Below are 19,933 nucleotides of genomic sequence, written 5' to 3'. Positions count from 1 at the left end.
TCATTTCTCTTATTTTTTACTTTTTTTTTTTTTTTTACAAACGAAGATACCCTTAAGATTTGAGAAACATGTGCCAGAGATAAGGTAAATTAGCTCTGGAGAAAATGCTTACAGACCCTTGGAGAACCTTGTACTCGTGTGTAGTGGTGATCATGTCATCTCACTGACGTAATTTTCAGGGCAAAGAATCTGACTGGTGAAATAGTATCTTCATTCATTCACACAAACAACAATAATTGCTTATAAGTTTACGTACACTTATCTTTTTCGAATTTCTTCCATTTGTGGGCATGTGGCACAGAAGTGTGGACCATATGATAACACACTTGTATGTAATTGTCAAGAAACAAGCAAAAAGAAATGAAAAATAAAAATTCCTATCGTTGTTAATAGGTCCTTGATTAATTTGATTTTGGTATGCAAGTTGTGCATCTTATGACATTATTAGATAAAGAAACTGCCAATAATCCTACATTTTTGAAGACTTTTTGTTACCCCATGAATCATGATTAAATTTTACATCAGGAAAAAAGAAAATAACACTACATTTTTTTCATTTGTTTTTCTATTATGCTTTTCTTGCTATATTCTATGGCTTTGCATACCTATAATAACATTATCTTGTACAAATTTAGTCTTAGACAATTCGATAATCCTACTTTGGCAAATCTTTCTATTACTGCATCATATAATTATATTTTTTTCACTCTGCGTTCCCTACTATTGCTGCTAGAGTAAATGTTCCATAAAGTCTGAAAGGCACGAGAACCAATTAACAGCTCCACTCCACATGCAAAGAAAAAGCAAGCATGTAGCTATACACTACAAAGGTTCAGCTTTAAAGAACTCTACCAAAACCATCAATAACTTTCACGTAACATTTCAGAATACATAAAAGATCACAGAACACAAGCTGGCCAGCATGTTACATTTTCCACCCTTTTCAACAGCCAAATAATAACATTTTTTTTATGGACACTCACTCACTCTTGTCTGACAAAGGGAGAGGAGCTTATGTCTGTGCTGTAAAATGAATCTTCAGGTGGACCATAGAAATTCTCTTCCTTCTCTTCATCCCATTTGAGGACCTCTCTTATGTACTTGAATGCCTCATCAACAGTTACTCGGTCCCTTGCCCTTGCTTGTGCCACAAAGAGTTTTTTACCTGTGAGGGATGCATAAAGGTCCTTGAATTTCATGGCAACATAGAAGTAAGCTTGATGGGCCAGTGACTGGTTATTATGATGTGCGTGCACGGGACAAAAATCGCTGAACCATTCACATGTATTTAGGGACACCCTGCTAATCTTTTCCTCGAAGATATCATACTTGTTAAGGACTAGCACCAAAGGGGTGTCTTTGAAGCAAGGGTGCCTCACCATGGTCTCGAAAAGTTCCTTGCTTTGTACCATCTTGTTTTGAACAAGTGTTCCACTGCCACTACTGTCTGGGGAAAGCAACAACTGATCGTAGTCGCTTAGGGAAACACAAAAGACCACTGCTCGAACGTCTTCGAACATTTCAACCCACTTGCAGCCCTCATTCAGGCCCTTGGCATTCACCCTTATGAGTTGATACCTGGGACATCAAAGAAGGGTTTAGTCTTTGCGTTTCTCATTTCAGTTTCTAAATTTCAGTGTATGAGGTGGGGGGAAGGTGAGGGCAATGGTGATAGCAACAACAAAGCCTTTTCCTATTGGATGGAGTCAGCTACACAGATCAAACAATATCAAAAGTAACCAAATTTTCTGACATCATTCTAGATATCCCTCAGGATCTCATGGCAAATAACATCACAAAACTTTGGTCTTTAACTGAGCTTAATGATATCATGTAATTCATGTAGCCGATCTCACCTAATGAGATAAGGCTTTGTTGTTGTATTCAGAAAGAATGAATATAGCTTACTTGGCCAATGGTGGCAGCTGAGCATCCAGGTTCTCCGAATAAGTATCAGACTTCGGGATGCGGTCATCAAGTGAAAATTCCATGAAAGCCAAACCATTTCCCTGAGTAACCCCTTCTGCATATACTATGTCCCTTTCAGAAGGTTCGTATTCATTGCTAGATATCTCAACCGCCTGTAGGAAACAAGAGTACATTATCTAGCTATACATGACAATACCATCAAATTTCCTGAAGCTGAAAAGGAAAATCATGCTAGCAAAATAATAACCATTTTTATTCATAATTTATAATTTATAATACATATACAATAGACTGAATTTATAACAGTATCTATGAATGTGAATAATCAGAAAGAATAATGGCCCAAAAAAAGCATATAAAAAAGACCATAATTTTAAGAAGATTCAGTGATGAGGAAAAAAAAGTTGCTTGGTAGGGGTTGGAAACAAGTCCCAATATGTCCCTTATTTTCCCTACATTATAACCTTTCCATTTCGGCTCCTACCAAGCAAAAGACTTTAAACCTCCATTTGTGCTACTATACCCCTTTCCAACAAATCCTAATTAAAAACAAGATGGATATTGCACTGAGATACATAGGTTAAGGCACAACTCGCAAAGCAATAGCATATTTTGATATGCAGATAAAGCATGTTGGGAATATTAACACCTCTGCTCAAAACAAAAAATTAGTAAAAGATGGCAGGAATAAAAACTGATGGCTAGGGGAAGATTTAGTAAATATCAGATGCCTGACAACTAACTAAACAAAAATACATGGCTTCAAGGACGACAGTTAAACAATTACCCGGCTTAAGAAGTACTCGGCAACATCTGGAAGAAAGTGAAGCTCATCTTTTCTTTTGAAGGTTTCTTGTATTGCAGGATCCCTCCATACTTCTTCAACTAATGGTGCATATTCACGTGTGGCTGCAGGGAAGAAGGCATCTAAATCCCCAGTGGCTATAATGTCCAGGAGCCAGTCAGAGAAATGTTTTAGCCTTGGGTTGAGGGAATAAATGCATTCACTAGTATTACTTGCTTCACCATTGCTACCTGAATAAATACCGAAATCAGGTTATATACATGAAGCATTATGAGGGTGGTATGCCACATCCCATTCAATTAGCTGTTCCACCCAGAATACTTTTAAAATTTAATGTCTTCACTAGCTTTTAGCAAGCAAGGTTCTTGGTATTAGGGTAAATTTCACTCATCCCCTCAAAATGCTATGGCACTTGGTAAGTTCTTAAAATAATAGTACTAGAATCCTATCAATTTTGAATTTTCTTTTTCATTATTAAAAAGCTCCCAACTAGGGGATATCAGATATGGCATCGAAACAGAACTTGACAATCTGATAGCAAAGAAAGAGTACTTGGAAATTGAAATTAAGAAAACAAAAGGTTTACACAGAATTTCAGCTGCTCAATTTGCCTAGTTATCCTTTAATTCTCCCGATAGAAGGCGTTATAAAAAATATAACAAAATCAATGATGAAAATATCCAGGTTTCAACAGCAAAAACTAAAATTTAGAAATACTGTATCCTATCAATCTAATGAACCAAGCCATGAAGAAGAGACATAAGTTCCTCCACCCATGCTCAGGGTTAGGGAACCTGAGAAATACAGAGAAATTAACTGATTTAAGAACAAATGAAGTGTATAAGTTCCACTGGATGTAGTTGATGATAAGGTATTAAACGAACTTAGGGTATTTTTTCATACACTGTCTCCTGTTAGCTAAACCGTAAACACTGAAGTGGAAACTTGAAAACACAATTACCATGGAATGAAATATTACCTGTTTCCATAGTTTGACCAGGAGAACCTTGTCCATTCATTCTAGAAACAGCCTCCTCTTCAAAGCGCTCTCTTCCATCAAGTAAAATACTAAGATACTTATACATGCTACTCTGGATCATCAGTTTGGCATCCTGAAGCTCTTCAGCAGAAAATTTGTTCCCATACAAAAACTTGGCCTGCTCAACAATTGCAAGAGTGCCACAGAGGAGAATCAAGTTAGAAGAAAATCAGTCTTAAACACTAGAACCCAAAAAATGTTTTTTTAATTCCATTAGTGTAAATCAAGAGACTGCGAAAACTTATACTCATTTTCATATCAATTCTCACTCTTTCACCTCCCAATAAAAGAATCAAAGAAAGAGTCCAGGAGGGAGGGAAAAGAGAGAAAGAAAGAAGATTCGAAGTAAAACAAAACAATGAAACATCAAACAAATTTTCATACATTTTTGCTACTTTTGATTTGAAACAACTTAATTGCTTATCTCAGAAGTATTTACCATAAATATACGTCTAAATATTTGAAATGAAAGCCATACCTGCTTAAATATAGTGCTAGTACCAGATCCTTGAATTCCAAGAAGAAGAAGCTTCTGAGTTTTTTTCTGTTCCAGATACTTAGGAACTGTGGTATAGTGACTAGTTTCATCCTTTTGCCCATGAGGCTGACCATGGGGAAAGGGTAGAGAGAATAAGGCACATACGAATCTTGTTGAGGCCTGTCAAGGAAAAAGTAAACATTTCTTTCATTGATATTCTACATGCTCATATGATGTCAGATATTCCCACCAAGATATATTCAGTCAGCCAATACCTTCTCCCAAATGTTTCCTCTAATATTATTTTGACCTTCTTCCTCATAACGACCATCATCATAAACCCAAAAGTGTGTATCACGTGGACACTGTACATTTGCCAGCTGAAAATTCAAAGAAAAAGGTTATTATATTGATTTTAGTAATACCATAATCCCATGATATTATGATAATGATAATGATCATCCAAAGATTAAAAGGGATCATAATGCACAATTATAGGCAGGTTGTAAATGTTTTACTATTGTCCTTATGGATCATCCAGAGATGTTTTGTTATTATCTTTTTTGTGTTATCATATAAGAATATTTTATCATTTTCCAAAATCCTCTGAGCTTTGGGAAACAGCTGCAGCCTGTGTTGTTCATATCTTGAACCATCTGGTGGCAGACCCGAGTCTTACATATGGATAATATTTAAACAAGGATAAAAGCTTACCTTGAGTACCCTCAATTCAAGTTTTGTGATCTCTCGACCATTCATGTAAACCTCGGTGTTTCCATTACTAGCATCAAGGCTAAGTTTCCCAGTGAAATTCAAGTTTGAACTTATGATTCTGTCAGGTTTCTCCCCCTCCTATTAAATGAAGAAGAACATAAGTTAAATCCTGTCATCTGATTACAAATGGAAATATAGCATTTAGATAAGTTAACTTGATGAATTTGAAAATAAAACTTCTAATATGCTGGGAAAATGGAAATATAACATCTTGACAAGTCACTTTGTAAATTTGAAAGTAAAATTTCCAACATTCCATCCTATACTAAACAGAAAAATAATACTTTGTACAATGAAAAAATGAAGCAGAAATATTCTCAGTAATAAAGCACAAATCATCACCTTTCCCCAGAGACCAGATTCTTTGTCATACCAATATCTACCAGGCTTCAGCTTACGCGGAGGCAAGGGGCATCCAAGTAATTCTGCCATCTCATCTGGCTTCAGGGGCAATCCATTGACAATCAGCTGCTCCGGCCGAAGCTGATTAGCAGAACATTCTTTCTCTGCTTTCATAATTTGCTTGACTTCTAGAGGGCTTAACAGTCGGGACAACACCCTTGAATATTTACCCAATTTCAGTCTCCTCGATTCATCAATTGGCTGACAAATGCATGTTACACATTTGCGTCCTTCAGGCATTGATCCCATTGCCCTAAGCACACAGTTGCTGCAATACTTGGCATTACAAACTATGCAAGACTCCTTAGTTTCCCACTTCCCTTTTCCGCACCTGTAACAAACTCTTATTTTCTTTTTCTTCCTTTCGTTCAAAACTCCAACGTATTCCGCATAAACTGGCTTCACAACCTCCACCTCTTTCCTCTGAGGTCTATCAACAGTATTAAAAGTGACAACCGGGGCCCTCTTCGCTTCATTAGCTGGCTTAGGAGGATTGCTTGGAAGATTATGAACTGAAGCAGGCGAAGCCGAAGGTGATGCAGAAGAAAGATCTGGGTTCTGTAAGACAGAAACCACAGAATCTGAACTTCCTGACACCCTTGGACTTTGATTAGGAGAGCTCGTTACGCCAACAGCAATACGAGACACCGGTAGAGGGATTGGTTCAATCACCATATGCCCCCCGTGAGTATTTGATCTTTGTGATCCAGAGAGTGGTTGAGCAGTGGGAATTGCTCTTGAGTTTGTATCAAAGGGCTCAACTCTTGGTACTTCATATGAAACTGGTGGACCAACATATTCCATAGCTATGGAGTAATCAAGATTAGAAGCATCAGCAGGTATGGAAGCACCAGGAGGAAGCATCTTCTTCACTAATTTCCTCCAGCTCTCATCCCTATTTTGATCCATATTCTTTGTAATCACAAACACTCCTCAAACTTCAAACTTTAAGTTCCTCAATCTTCAGCATCAGATTTAACTATAAGACCTCGTTGCTCTCTCTAAAACAACAAATCCCAATATAATTGTAACTAGATAGAAATCAACATATATCTTCAGAAAAAAGAAAAAAAGAGCTTGAATTATGTTTAAAATATTAAGGGGTTTTAGGAGTTTTGGTTTTGCGCATAGAGAATCAGTCACAGCCATGGTCCATCAAGCAGCCGCAATCAAACGTTGAAACTTGAAAGCCTTCATAGTTGAATGGTTTTCTTTTAAATTGGAAAAACGAAAAAAAAAACTATGTATGCTAAACAAAAATCAAATGAAATTAAATTAAACCAAATTCAACTCATAGTATCTAAGTTTGACAACAGACAAAAACACAGAAACCCCATGAAAAAGTGAATTTATCAACAGTCAAAAATAGACAACAACAAGAAACAAAACGTGTAAACCGTTCAACTTTATCAGCCTTAGATGTTAGAAAGATAAGAAGAGGGAAGAACGGGTCACAAGTGTTGGTTCTTCTGAGTGTTGAAAAAACTCGTAAGAGTCAAACCACTTGCTGCTAATGAATGCCACCCGAAGAAAACCAACTTAGAAACAGACTCAAATGTTAGAACTTTCAAGCTTGAATAAATAATAAGAAAAACCCAAAAAATAAAAATAAAAAAACATCACTTTCAACTTTATAGTGAGAGAAAGGAGGTGGGGGAGAGTTTAGAGAGAGAAAGAAGGGAGACGATGAGAATGTACCTGAGAAAAGGGACAGAATGAAAGCGAAACCGATCTTATAATCTAAGGTGCTCTTGCTTTTGAGCTCCAAGAGCCAAAAGACAGAGCTTTCTCAAAAGTTACCGCCACCATTGATGAAGGAAAAAAAGAGAGAAAGGGAAAGGTGGAGGCTCAGAAAGTAAGAAGCAGAACTAGTAGAAAAACAAGATGAAGATGAGGGTGAAAAATCAATGGGTCCCACTTACCACCCCCATTGCTAAATCTCAGTGTGTTTATGTTTTTTTTTTGTGTTATGGTATGTTATGTTGATCTCTCAACTCAATAACTCAATGTTTATTTAATAGTGTGTTAAGGTTGGTAAATAATTATAATTAAGTAAACATGATTCTTAAATATCATTATATAGTTACGAACAACTATTTTAAGTGATATTAAATTTAGCTTTCTTTAAATAATATTATAATTTGAGTATTATAAATAAAAAAAATACTAAGAATAATTTTTTAGCATTATAACAAAAAATATCACTGTATGGTAACAAAAAAAATTTTTAAGTCTTTCTCTCTATAATATATATACAGAGAGTGAGAGAAACATGTTTGTAGAAACTCAAACTCTTGAATAAATAAATTTTAATATTTAAAGGTATTAATTTTTAATTTTTTAACTAGATTAAAAAATGACCCTCAGATTTTAATTGTAATCTGAATGTTTATTTATGGAGAATGTGCGTCTATGTGTGTATGTCAGGATCTATAACATATGATGGTGTTTCTTAATTAAAACAAAAAAACTGGTGGTGATGTGATGTACAAGACAACGGAACTCGTGGGGCTACTGTCAGATCCCACATTCCCCACGCGCCTAATCCACACTCCAATTGCATCACAAAGATATTTTTTTTTAGGACGAAGACTAGGATGCCTAAGTCAAACTTCTTTGACACCCTACCTAAGTTTAAAAAAAGGTGGTAATTATTTGGGTCAGTCCAATTTAATAGTAGAAAAATTAAATGGATCAGATTTGATGATGGTAATCGGATTGAGGAGTAATAGATGTAGTCGGAAAGTGCATTGTTGGAAACATCAAGCATGGCGGGTGGATGGAATCGTTGTAGAAAATGGAACCCGGAATGGAACCAGTGAAATTGTTCTAAGACCAATTAAAAGGCAACCCGCCGCGCATTACGTCGTGCCAACAAGCCTGATGACTTTTCCTTAAGACGCGTTCCACCTTCAGTGACTCTGACAAACTCGGTCCAATCCACCATGCAAGTTTGAGCAAAACCTCATTAAATGCTTCACATCAAAGACTTTGTCTCCGAAAAACACCCTCACTAGACAAAGAAACTCTCTTAATTCCTCTGGCAATGCGCGATGCGTCAACAATTTCACCAAATATCTGAAATCGTACGCGCTGTGAAAAGTCACTTAGCTAACGATGTTGTCGCAGACCAAACCGGATGACATCATCAGTTCTGCGAACCAGAACGAGTCGATCCCAAAGTCACGATTCTTCTCAAAATCGATGCCCTGGCGACGCAGCAACTCGACAGAGTCGTGGGCGTGAGCGTCACGCGTGACGTTGAAATCTCTGAAGTTGAATTCCCAGATGAAGGCGTTGGAGTTGCCGAGGATGGGAAGGTTTCCTGCGTTGTCAGAAAGGGTGAGGCCGATCTGAATCAGGTGGAAGCGATCCATGTTGGCTTTGAGCACGACGTAGTGCGTGGCGGGTTGGCAATGATGGAAGGAGGGGTTGCAAGCGTAGAAGTGTACATTTATGGAAACCTTTCAATTCGATTGTCATCATCAAATTCGGTTCATTTAATTTTTTTATTATTAAATTGAATGAACCTAAATGGTTACTACCTTTTTTTCATAAACTTATGTGAAGGCGAAAGGAGTTTCACTTAGGCACTTTAGTCTTAGTCTATTTTATCAATCGGCATGAGTTTATTTTTAGAAGATACAACCACATACAAGTATATGTTTGAGAAACCGTTTATGATATGAAAATGGCACTTTCCAACGGATCAATAATCTATCTTTCGCGTTTGTTTGTTCGATTGGTATGGGAACATGCACCACCGCACAATGGCTTTAAACTCAAACATATCCTAATTAAAACCTGTTAAAAACTCGTTAAAAAAAAAAACAATACATATTTCCTAGACATGAACGCAGAAATAACACTCTCATTGCTTTTGAGAAAATCTCTCTTACATTTAGCAAATCAGTTTCGCAAACACAGCCTAAATTAAATTAAGATTTGGTTCAAGAAAATCAAGATTGAGTTGATTTTAACTGAGATATTTTAAACAAATAAATAAAATAATGATACAACTCAGTGCGAGGTTATTTTATAGCTTAAGAGATCGTTCCTTCCCGTGTTGTATACAATAAGTGATTTTAGGTTACCTTTAGATCCATAAGGGTAAGGTATTCCTTATTATAAACTACAAGGGTTGTTTTGATGATATTAATTTGATGTGATATGATTAGTAGATAATTTTATTTTTGATGGATATGATGATGAATTTTATTGTTAATTGATGTTATGAAAAAATATGGAGGATGTCAATTCTTAAAAGACATTCGAGTTTATAAAAATAAAAGGTTATTTTGATGATGTAAAAAAAGTTGTTTTGATAGTAAAAATATTTTGGTTAAATGTGGCTGATGACAAAATTTATAAGGTTAAACATGATTCTTTTTCTTATCAATAAGATAATATTTATTTTTAATTCTTAAAAATACTTTTAATTTTTTTATAAAAATATGTTAGGTGCAGTTTTTATTTGATGTCATCACTTATTACCATTTAGATTGAATAACATATGAGTGAAACATTACAACTATAATAGTATGAGCCTATAAAAGAATATCATTCTTAATGACGCACTACTCCAGTTTCGTGAAATTTAAATAGGATTCAATATTCCGTAAAAAAAACATAGGATTCAATAAATCACACAAGTATTATTTTTATGTTTTAAAAAATATGTGAAGTTTTCTATCTTGTTGTTAAAAGAATATAAGTTAATAAAAAAATATAGCAAGTTAAAGTTTAGTATTAGAAAATTGTTACAAAGTTATAACAAAAGCGAAGTATTTTTATTTCATAAGATGAAATTGTTAATAATATATTTATTCTTCACCATTTCCTCTATGTTGAATTTTCTAAATTTGTTTAGTAATTGAATAATTTATTTTCTTGTAGAATTTTTAAAATCATTTAAGTTTTTTTTTTCAGATTTAATACGTGCTTCTTTATTGGATACTGTGTTCGGAAAACTAAAATGTAGTTCTACTGTAACTTGAGAAAACCATACAGCCATACAGTAATGCATCCAGTAAAAAATAGTTGTGTTTTCTAAAGTCTAAACCAAAGCTTGAGAAAACCATAGAAGGAAAAAAAATTCACGGTCAAACCATACTATCATAGTGAATACCATTTCTTTAAATTTTAAATGATGATTCATTGTTTAATTTTTTATTGAAAATTTTAAATTTAACTCAACTAACTTCATATCTTTTTATGCTTTTTTTTTTTTCATTTTTGAATCGAAATTCAAAACTATTTTTGACTAATTATTTTTTAATTACTTTTAAAATGTCAAAGATGGAGGCCAAATAAATTTTTTGTGGACCTCAAACTCAACGATATAAATTAAATATTTTAATATATTAATTTTAAATTTGTCATTATACTATTAAATATATTATATAGGTTAATAATGTATTAATCAAGTGGTCGATGCTATGGCTAAATATGCGATGAATGAAGATTTTAATTTTTTCATGTTTTTTATTTTTCTTCTAGTGTTGTTGTTGATGCTCTAAGAGTTGATAAGTTTTACTAGAGGCTTTTAGCAAAAAAAAAATATATATATTAAAAAAATATTATATTTTTAACATTATAAAATATATTTTTATTGTATTTTCAAAAGGAGGAGTTTTACTAATAATTTATTTAAACATAATATGATAATAGTTACTTAAAACTCTTTTAATTTAAAGAGAGAACAAATACTATGATTTAAAAGTAGCATTATGTGAGTGCAGATGATAATTTCATTCTTGATTTTTTTTGTTTTTCACTAGAGTGTAGCACATTTTAAATCATGGTATATATATACGGTTTAATTGATTTATTAATACAAAACTTTAAATGGAGAAATAGAACCTTAATTAAAAACATTGGAAAGAGCTTGGTTATTTAAGTATGGATAATGTTAGATGTTACGAAAAAGTGATGCACGAAACATGCACGAATGACGTGGTTAAATATAAGTCATCTTTTATTTCATTTTTAAATCACTCATGTATTGTCATAAATTTTTCTGATTGGTTTAATTCCTTTCGTATGTGTTTTCGTACTACACGCATTCCTGCTAAAAAAAAATAGCATTGTTCTTTAAGTATATATCTGTAACGAACGCGCTATAAAATGGTGAGTATGATTGTTTTTTACACTTCATTTATCGCCGTTTCAAACTTTCAATTCCTTGACAAATTGTCAAAATTAAAGCATATTCGCCACGTAACCTTAGAGCCAAAAGTCTTATCTCGGTTTTTTTTTGACAGAAATATAATGTCTTTTGACAGAAAAATCTTATCTCGATCAAGAAATATAAATAATGTCTTTTATGAATATAAATGTTTCAAATACCATCTCCAACAATCGTAAAATTAATAATAAAAAATAAGTAAAATTATATTTTTTGTCCCTCAATTTATCTTCAAATTCAAATTTCGTCTTCCAGTAATTTAATTTACAAATTTGATCTTCCTACTTTATAAAATTGTGCAATGTTGGTCCTCCAGGTCACAATTGGACGTTCACCATTAACAAGTGATGTTGACTATCACGTGTCACGTTCTTATTGCATGATGACTGTCACGTGTCATGTTCTGATTGGTCAATAAAAACAACAATTCGTTTCATCTTTCATGGAGTTGACATTCAATCAGAATATGACACGTGACAGTCATCATGCAATAAGAACGTGACACGTGATAGTCAACATCACTTGTTAATGGTGAACGTCCAATTGTGACCTGAAGGACCAACATTGCACGATTTTATAAAGTAGGAAGATCAAATTTGTAAATTAAATTACTGGAAGACGAAATTTGAATTTGAAGATAAATTGAGGGACAAAAAATATAATTTTACTTATTTTTTATTATTAATTTTACGATTGTTGGAGATGGTATTTGAAACATTTATATTCATAAAAGACATTATTTATATTTCACGATTTTATAAAATAGGGGGACCAAATTTGTGAATTAAATTAATGGGGGACCAAATATGAAACTGGAGATAAACTGGGCGACCAAATTTACAATTTTACTTAAAAAATATCAATTTTATGATATATTGGATTAGACTTTTAAAAGACTATTTTAGTATAAAAAATCTTATAGATTTTAAAAATTATGTAAGAATATTATGATTAATTAAATTTTTTTTACTAAGACTTTTATAACAATGTGAATTTCAGTGAATTTTTATCATAAGAATTTAAAAGATTTAAAAAAGCCTTATAGATTTATAAGATTTTAATTATTTTTTTTATGAATGTTCAAAAACACATTCAAAATTACAAAAATTTGTGAAAAAAATAATAAAAAATAACAAGGTTTTGATAAAAAAAAGTAAAATCAATATATTTTTTTTAATCTTTTATTAGTTATATTCATTCTAACTTTATGTTCTTCTATAATTACTTTTCTTCCAATAGCATCTTCTCATTCTCACTTTTGAATTCAATAAGATTTAAAATTATATGTTGATTTTCTGAATTTTTTAATTACTATAATTATTTTATGATAAATCTAATGACATGTTTAAATGAGATACAATAATAAACACATATTAGAAGGGAGTAATGAAGGTGGAAAAAATTGATAAGTGGATTATGGAATTATGTGACTAACAAAATTAAGAATGTCAATTTCGAAAATATTGCGTGGAACATGTATAAGAAAATTATAATTAATCTTAGCACATAAAACACATTAATTTAATTTATAAAATAAAGGAAAAAGTATAGAGAAAATGAGTATATTTGACATTTTTTCTTCTAAATAAATAGGAGAAATAAATAATATTAAAGAGAAAATAAAGTATTAGGATGAAATAAAAGAAAATCTGATAACCAATAAAAAAATAAAGAAAAAAGTCAAACAAAATTTTAAGGATTTGAGTGAAATTTTTTTATATATATTTAATACTGAAAAAGTCTAATAAAATACATCAAAATCATTCTTAAAAAATAATCTATCAAAAATTTTATATTTTCAATATCAATTTTTTTATAAGTTATAAAAAATTCTAATTTAATATCGTCAAATTTTGTTATCTTTTTTAAAAAATCTTAAAAATCTTAATTAAATATCACAAAATTTATTTATACTATTTAAAAATCTTAATTAAATATAATAATACTTTTTTATAAAATAAAGTCTTTTAAACGTTATATATAATTGGAACATCTGCCGAATTTGAGAAAATGGGAAATTGTTTTCGTATATTTAATTTTGTAAATTACGTACACGTTGTTTTTTCTATTTTGAATATTCATGTGACAAATACATATATGTGCCTTTTCGAATATATTTTAAAAATAAAAACTGTATTGTACTGAATGAACTTAAAAATGCGGGTTTATAAAAAATATAATCAAAAGATAATTATATATAACGTTAATTATTAATAAACACAAAAAAATAAATTCTATTTTTTTTTTCGTTAGACGAAGAAAACATAGTCAAACACCCAAAATGATTAAACTAAAGCTAACAACCCATCCAAAAAGGACCCATGATTGATTAGAGAAATATTGCACGCTTCAAAATTGAGGAACCTAAAAGAAAGGGTAGAACCTAGTCTCTAAAGTATGCTCATGCTTCGTAACAGTGCACACTATAGCTTCCCACACCGTAAAAGTGCTGCTACTTTAATCTCCAAAGCAATAATCATATCTAACGCATGATTATTTATTTGTACCAACTAAGGATGCACAATTATGTTCATTTCCATCGTCCTCTGAAAGAATGTTAATGGCAATCAAGGAGTTTGACTCCTCTTAAATTCTTTAATTTTCAAAACTATAGGACTCACTTGTTTTTGGTTTCTCTAAACATTATACCAGTACATAATAAAGTGTAGAAGATCTTGATGCAACGAATACTTTAACCTAATAATCCCTATGACAATTGTAATACAAAAAGGATTACGGTAAATTAAAAGAAATAAAGTATAAAAGTAACAATGATATGTTGATATTTTCATTTTTATTTTACCAAGTAAATTTTGTGCCCAAAAACATTATTGTCCAAATTGATATGTCACTGAACTTGCGGGCTTCTCGACGTTATTTTACCATATAAAACTGTTTTTAATAATGACTTTTGTGTGTACTTGTTTTTCAAACCGTCTCACTTATAATTAAAAAAACAACATTGAGAAGTAGTTCGTGGTTGGTTTATTAATAGATTAGATATATGGTTAGTTACTAATTATAAGTTCTATAAATTGAACGTGTATTACACATTATTTTATATCTTTCTCATTTTTATCAATAACATTTGATTGTTTTTTATCGATAGATATTAATTATTAGTTTTTATAATTGAAATGATCAAATTTATGACTTTTTTCATTTATTTTCTTTTTAATCTTCCAATCAACCTTATATATTTAAGTAATGATTTATCATAGTAATGATAACTAAGTGTGTTTGAATAATACACAATAATTAATTCTACCCATAAAATCACGATATTATCATAAAAAAGAAAAACTAAGTATTAATTTATTAATTGTTTTACCTTTATCATGAAAAAAATATTATTTTTCACTATGAAATTAATCCAAACATGACAACATAGAGTGATGAACAATAGTTATACTAACAATGACAATGGTATTAGATTGTTAAGAGATGTAATAACTAGACAAGAGTGGATAATGAATGTGAGAATGATTATATATAACATGGGAGATTAATAATAGTGATTAGAGTGACAATAATAGTGACGAAAAATAAAATGATGATCAATGATAACAAATTAAATGACTAATTATGAGTGATACTACTAATAATGATATTAACACCATATGCATTGTTAATAAGTTATTTTTTTACATTAAGTTAAAATTGTTTCAAAATAAGTTAAAAAGTTAATATAACACAATCTAATTGAACACATTTTGTTTTTTTAACTTTCAACTTCTTTCTCAATTTTTTTAACTTATAATAATTTTTCAACTTCTTATATATTCTAATCAGAGTAAAAATGTGTAAGTATTTTAAAATAAAATATGTTAAATATCTATGACTGCCTGAGATTTTCTTTATATATAATAAAAGTCAATCAAATTTGAAGATGGAAAGTTGCCTAGCTTGGACTGTCATTGCAAAAGTTAGTCAAAGAATAATATGGAGATCTTTCCTATGAACTCTCGAGTCACGTGTATGCATGGAAAGGTTTCACAAACCATGTGAGTCCTTTGTCGTTTGGGACTGCATATGTTCTAAGGCTTGGGTTGTTTATTCATTAAGTGGCATGCAAGGTGAAGTTCCAAACATGGCGATGGAGTTATTTTAATATAAAAAAGTAAGGAGACATGCTACAAAGTTAGAGTGAAAACTTTTTAAATAAAAGTCTAGTGATAAATCTCCGAGTAAAACCTTTTTTATTGATTGTATTAAAACAAAGTGAAAAAACCTAACTTTTCACCATGATCAATAAATTCCACGTTCAAGTTGGAAACATTTAATCCCACATGGGAGTGGGACCGGATGAATATTAATTTAGTTTACTAAAACAACTTTTCACAACTTTGAATTGTTAATTATAGATGGCAGATAGAGGAACTAGTCCTCTTGAATGCATTAAATTGATTTAGGATGCGTATGTGAAATTGTTTAAGTACAACTTTAGATTATCCGAACAATTATTAATAAGGTCTAATATGTAGATAGCTGAGTTATTTAATCGTGTTGATATAATTTTGATATCTTAACAGTGTATATAAAGAAGATTTTGTTGATTTTTTTAATATTAATTTCTGACTCAAAAAATTAGTCTTGCAACTTCTAACTATAAAAATATTTTATTTCAAAAAGAAATTATTTGAAGAACCTGATATTGTATGAAGTTATGTTTGGTTTATCCTTGAGTAATTATTCACACCTATATATCTGGTTTTAAATCAGATTTCAAATGAAAGTGATATTAGAATTCTTTTAAAACTTAAACTTGTAAAAAGTTCATTCAACCTTATATTTTCAAATTTAATCTAAAAATGCATTAAGTAAAACATTTTGATCTGTACCTTAGGTTTTTAAATATAATTTTTTTAATTCTCCAAATATAAACTCAATAAATTTAAATCAAAATAGTATTAAGATTTAAATATATTTTTAATCCATCAATTTTTTTTTCATTCTTAAAAAATATTAATTTTTAATTTTAAAATTTTTAAAAAAATTAGTCTTTTCTGAGTGATTAAAACACGCTAATTTTGTTCTGTTAAATAAAATGACAAAATGAATAATTTTTCTTATAATGATTAGAATAACATATTTTAAGTGATAAAAATATATTTGAGTCTAATATTATTTAAAAGATTAAGTTGTTTAAAATTAACAAGTACTTCTATAATTTATAAGGACGAACTATATACTGAATCAAAGGAGCAACAATTGCTACCTGCTACTTTCTTATACCATGGTGGTTTTGGTAGATTGCTGATTGTTTGGTTGGACATTAGAAATTCATAATCACCATTTTTATTGTTTTATTTTTTCTTCCCAAGGGAGAGAGAGAGGCAAAGAGATGGATCATGATTGAGAGATGGAGGTAGTCAGGTAGAGGTGTAGTATTTGCATGTAACAAGATTGAACAGTGGACACCTCTCCTTATATATAAGCAGTTTTATTATTTTTTTATGTTTTTATTTAAAATAAGTAATTTTTTATTTTTTAAAAAGTAAATTTTATCTGTTTCCTACTAAAATATTTATATAATTTTTTTTAAGTTTAGACAAATGACCCTATATCATGTGTTTTTATTAGCTTATCAAATTCAAAAGCTATCATGTAGCCTTAGGGGACGAAGGGATTGCTTTTTTGGTTTTTTATTATTTTGCTTTCTACTTATTGGGCCTCTGAGAGGAATTGGGTCTTTTGCCGTTTAGGGAACAAATGACCAAATTTAAGGCTTTATTTGCTTGTTTCAACTGTTCTGCCTTTCTTTTTTCTGAGTAGTTCTGGCGGTTTTTTTTTTTTTTTTCAAAATGGGAATAAAAATGAGAACTAATTACCAAGCTACTAAAATGGGTGACTTTTGTTACGAAGTAGGAGGCGCACTTTTTGTTTGTCCATAGCAGGAGGTTCATTTTGTTAGGTTTATCCTCGGTTTGACCGATTCTAAACATTTTTATTAATAAATTCATGTTATTTTTTTACTCAATTTAGCATCAGTTACACCAACATAAAATATTCGTTTAACATTTTTAACTAGAAAGCAAAAAATTACCTTCATTTCTATATACTTTATTAATCTTTATTTCAATTTTTAGTTAAGATTATAAAATATAAATTAAAAATAAAAAGCATATTATAATTATAAAGTTTACCATGAAACCAATTATATAATAAAAAGTTAAACAATAAATCAAACACTATTACAATTGAAATTTTATTTTTTCTTCATTTTAAAATATATTTGCTTAATAAAATAATACATTTTATCATAAGAGTCTAACTTAATTGGTTGAGTTAAATATAAATTATCGTAAATCTTATAATTTGATTCTTATTGATAAAAAAATAATCATATTTTAGATAAAATGATATTATGACTAAATGTGTCTCCTTTATTATAACACAAATATATAATAGAAATAAATTGAAACCTAAAATATGTGTCACCGGAATACTTGAAAGAATTATGTACAAGTAAATTTTAAAAAAGTATTATATATATAAACAAATTAAGGTTTAAACAAATTTTTTTATTACAAAAGAAATAAAAATACATACTCATATTACTTCACTCTTTGTTACTAATAGCAAGTATCCAATTTTTTCATAATTAATTATACATTTATATTTATGATAAATAGTCTCATCAATACAACAAAAACATAATTGATTGAGGTGAAAATATATGCTAAATACTTGAAGAATTCTCCTACAACAAGACAAACAAAAAATACAAGATGTAACCGCTTCCTATTTCTTACATGGCAAACAAATCATCCATTTTGATAAATATTTTTTGACGAACCTATTATGGTAAATAGTTTTAATTTTTAACTCATTTTGATAAAAAAAAGCCATTTCTGGCTTCACTTGTAGGAAACAACAACAAATTTTATTTTTTAGGTTAGGCGTGTAGCTCGTACGCTTTTTCTTATCGTCATTATTCAAGAAAACCAAAAGACAAAAATCTAAACATTCAGGATACTGCTTGAATAATTTTTCCTTGAGGGAGGAATCATTATTAAGGTTTATCATAAGAAACTTACAACAAACACCACCCAAAGAGACAAAAAAGAGAGATTGAAAGGAGTGTGTATCTTAGATTGTACTGTTTAAATCGCAGATTAAGTGAGTCAGAATTAATCAAAATGCTAGTTTATTTAAATGTGAGTTTATTTAACTTGTATGTTCAATCCACAAGTTACATTTTTAATATTATGTAGTAATTTTATTGAATAATTACTATTTCGTGTTTGATAGTAGTATATATTGATCTCTTTCTTAATATTTGAATATTTATAATTTATTGATGTAAAAAGTTAGCGGTATTAAGTTTTTGATCAGTGTAAATGAAGTTTTTTTTTTACTATTTCATTAAACGATACATATTTTCTTATATTTTTCGTTGAAATTATGTTGGACATTTTAAAGTTTTTGTGAATTGTTTTATATTCTTTTGGGTTTTAATATTTATATTTTAAATTTCAAATATTTTATTATTAGTCTCATAGACTAGTCCATTAATTTAACATGCAAATTAAGTGGGTTAAACATAGAGTAGACAAAACATGATGGATCTGATATGTGAGTTTGTCTGGTCCAATCTATTTAAAGGAATCAGGCTAAATAAAATCAGATTGACTCATATATATCTATATAAAAGTTAAACAATATTTATGTTAAAATATAAATAAAATTATCGTATCCTTATATATTACTATTAATTATTGTGTTTATTAAATTTTATAAATATAAAATATGCATATCAAATATATGACTTCTGATATGAATATATGTATTATAAAAATATATTACTAAATAAAAAAGTGAATAGAAAATTTCATAGTTCTCTCAATATGTCCATAACTCCTCACCATAAACCAAAGCCTGAGGAGTATAGTATAAAAGAAAATAAGATACAGTATAGTATTTCATGAGGGAGTATATATAGTAGATATAGCCATAGGTATAGATACAGGTAGTAGTATTATGGAAGTTATGAGGGAAGAATATAGTATAGATGTAGAAGTTGTTCCCTTCAAAAAAAAAAATGTAGAAGTTGTTATGGCCTCTTCTCCCATTAGATCCGTCTCTAAATTCACAAAACAACGGTTCCGACAAATTATGAAAATAAATTTGTAACTTTGTAGGGTTGAAAAGTAATTACGCACCTAAATCCAAACACACACATGGCGAAATATTAGAGGCCTTCTAACATGCGAGGAGAATCTGGTGGGCCCAACCCTTGCTCAAACTCAAGCGCATTATCCTATCCAAAAATCCCATGTTCCATAATGTAACGCTGCTTTTTTTGTGGCCTGAAAT

General features: G+C 30.3%; 1 protein-coding gene and 1 pseudogene across 2 annotated transcripts; both read right to left on the bottom strand.

Annotated features, from left to right (window-relative positions):
• Window positions 1-758: 758 nt before the first annotated feature.
• Window positions 759-7,299, bottom strand: LOC114368990 (extra-large guanine nucleotide-binding protein 3-like). Of its 2 annotated transcripts, XM_028326293.1 has the most exons (9): window positions 7,126-7,299; window positions 5,368-6,428; window positions 4,966-5,103; window positions 4,527-4,631; window positions 4,252-4,431; window positions 3,714-3,891; window positions 2,717-2,964; window positions 1,909-2,081; window positions 984-1,578 (listed from the first exon to the last, which is right to left on the bottom strand). In XM_028326293.1, the coding sequence occupies exons 2-9, from the start codon at window positions 6,334-6,336 to the stop codon at window positions 984-986; spliced, it is 2,586 nt and encodes an 861-aa protein (XP_028182094.1). In that variant the 5' UTR covers window positions 6,337-6,428; window positions 7,126-7,299. The 2 variants fall into 2 exon arrangements, with proteins under 2 accessions (XP_028182095.1, XP_028182094.1); XM_028326294.1 differs by lacking the exon at window positions 7,126-7,299 and having other exon boundaries at window positions 759-1,578; window positions 5,368-6,336.
• Window positions 7,300-8,256: 957 nt separating this feature from the next.
• Window positions 8,257-9,533, bottom strand: LOC114368505 (annotated as a pseudogene).
• Between the last annotated feature and the right edge of the window lie 10,400 nt (window positions 9,534-19,933).

This window comes from Glycine soja, chromosome 9 (assembly GCF_004193775.1).
Source record: "Glycine soja cultivar W05 chromosome 9, ASM419377v2, whole genome shotgun sequence".
Lineage (NCBI taxonomy): Eukaryota > Viridiplantae > Streptophyta > Magnoliopsida > Fabales > Fabaceae > Glycine > Glycine soja.
This window is presented reverse-complemented; position numbering and strand designations above follow the sequence as displayed.

Bases quoted from the DNA above. Each gene is read 5' to 3' on its own strand.
- LOC114368990 (XM_028326293.1), bottom strand. From the start codon at position 6,336: ATGGATCAAAATAGGGATGAGAGCTGGAGGAAATTAGTGAAGAAGATG. The intron at 2,965-3,713 runs GTAATATTTCAT...GTATTTATTCAG, and splicing joins TGGTCAAACTATGGAAACAG to GTAGCAATGGTGAAGCAAGT. The intron at 1,579-1,908 runs GTAAGCTATATT...TTGATGTCCCAG, and splicing joins CAGCTGCCACCATTGGCCAA to GTATCAACTCATAAGGGTGA.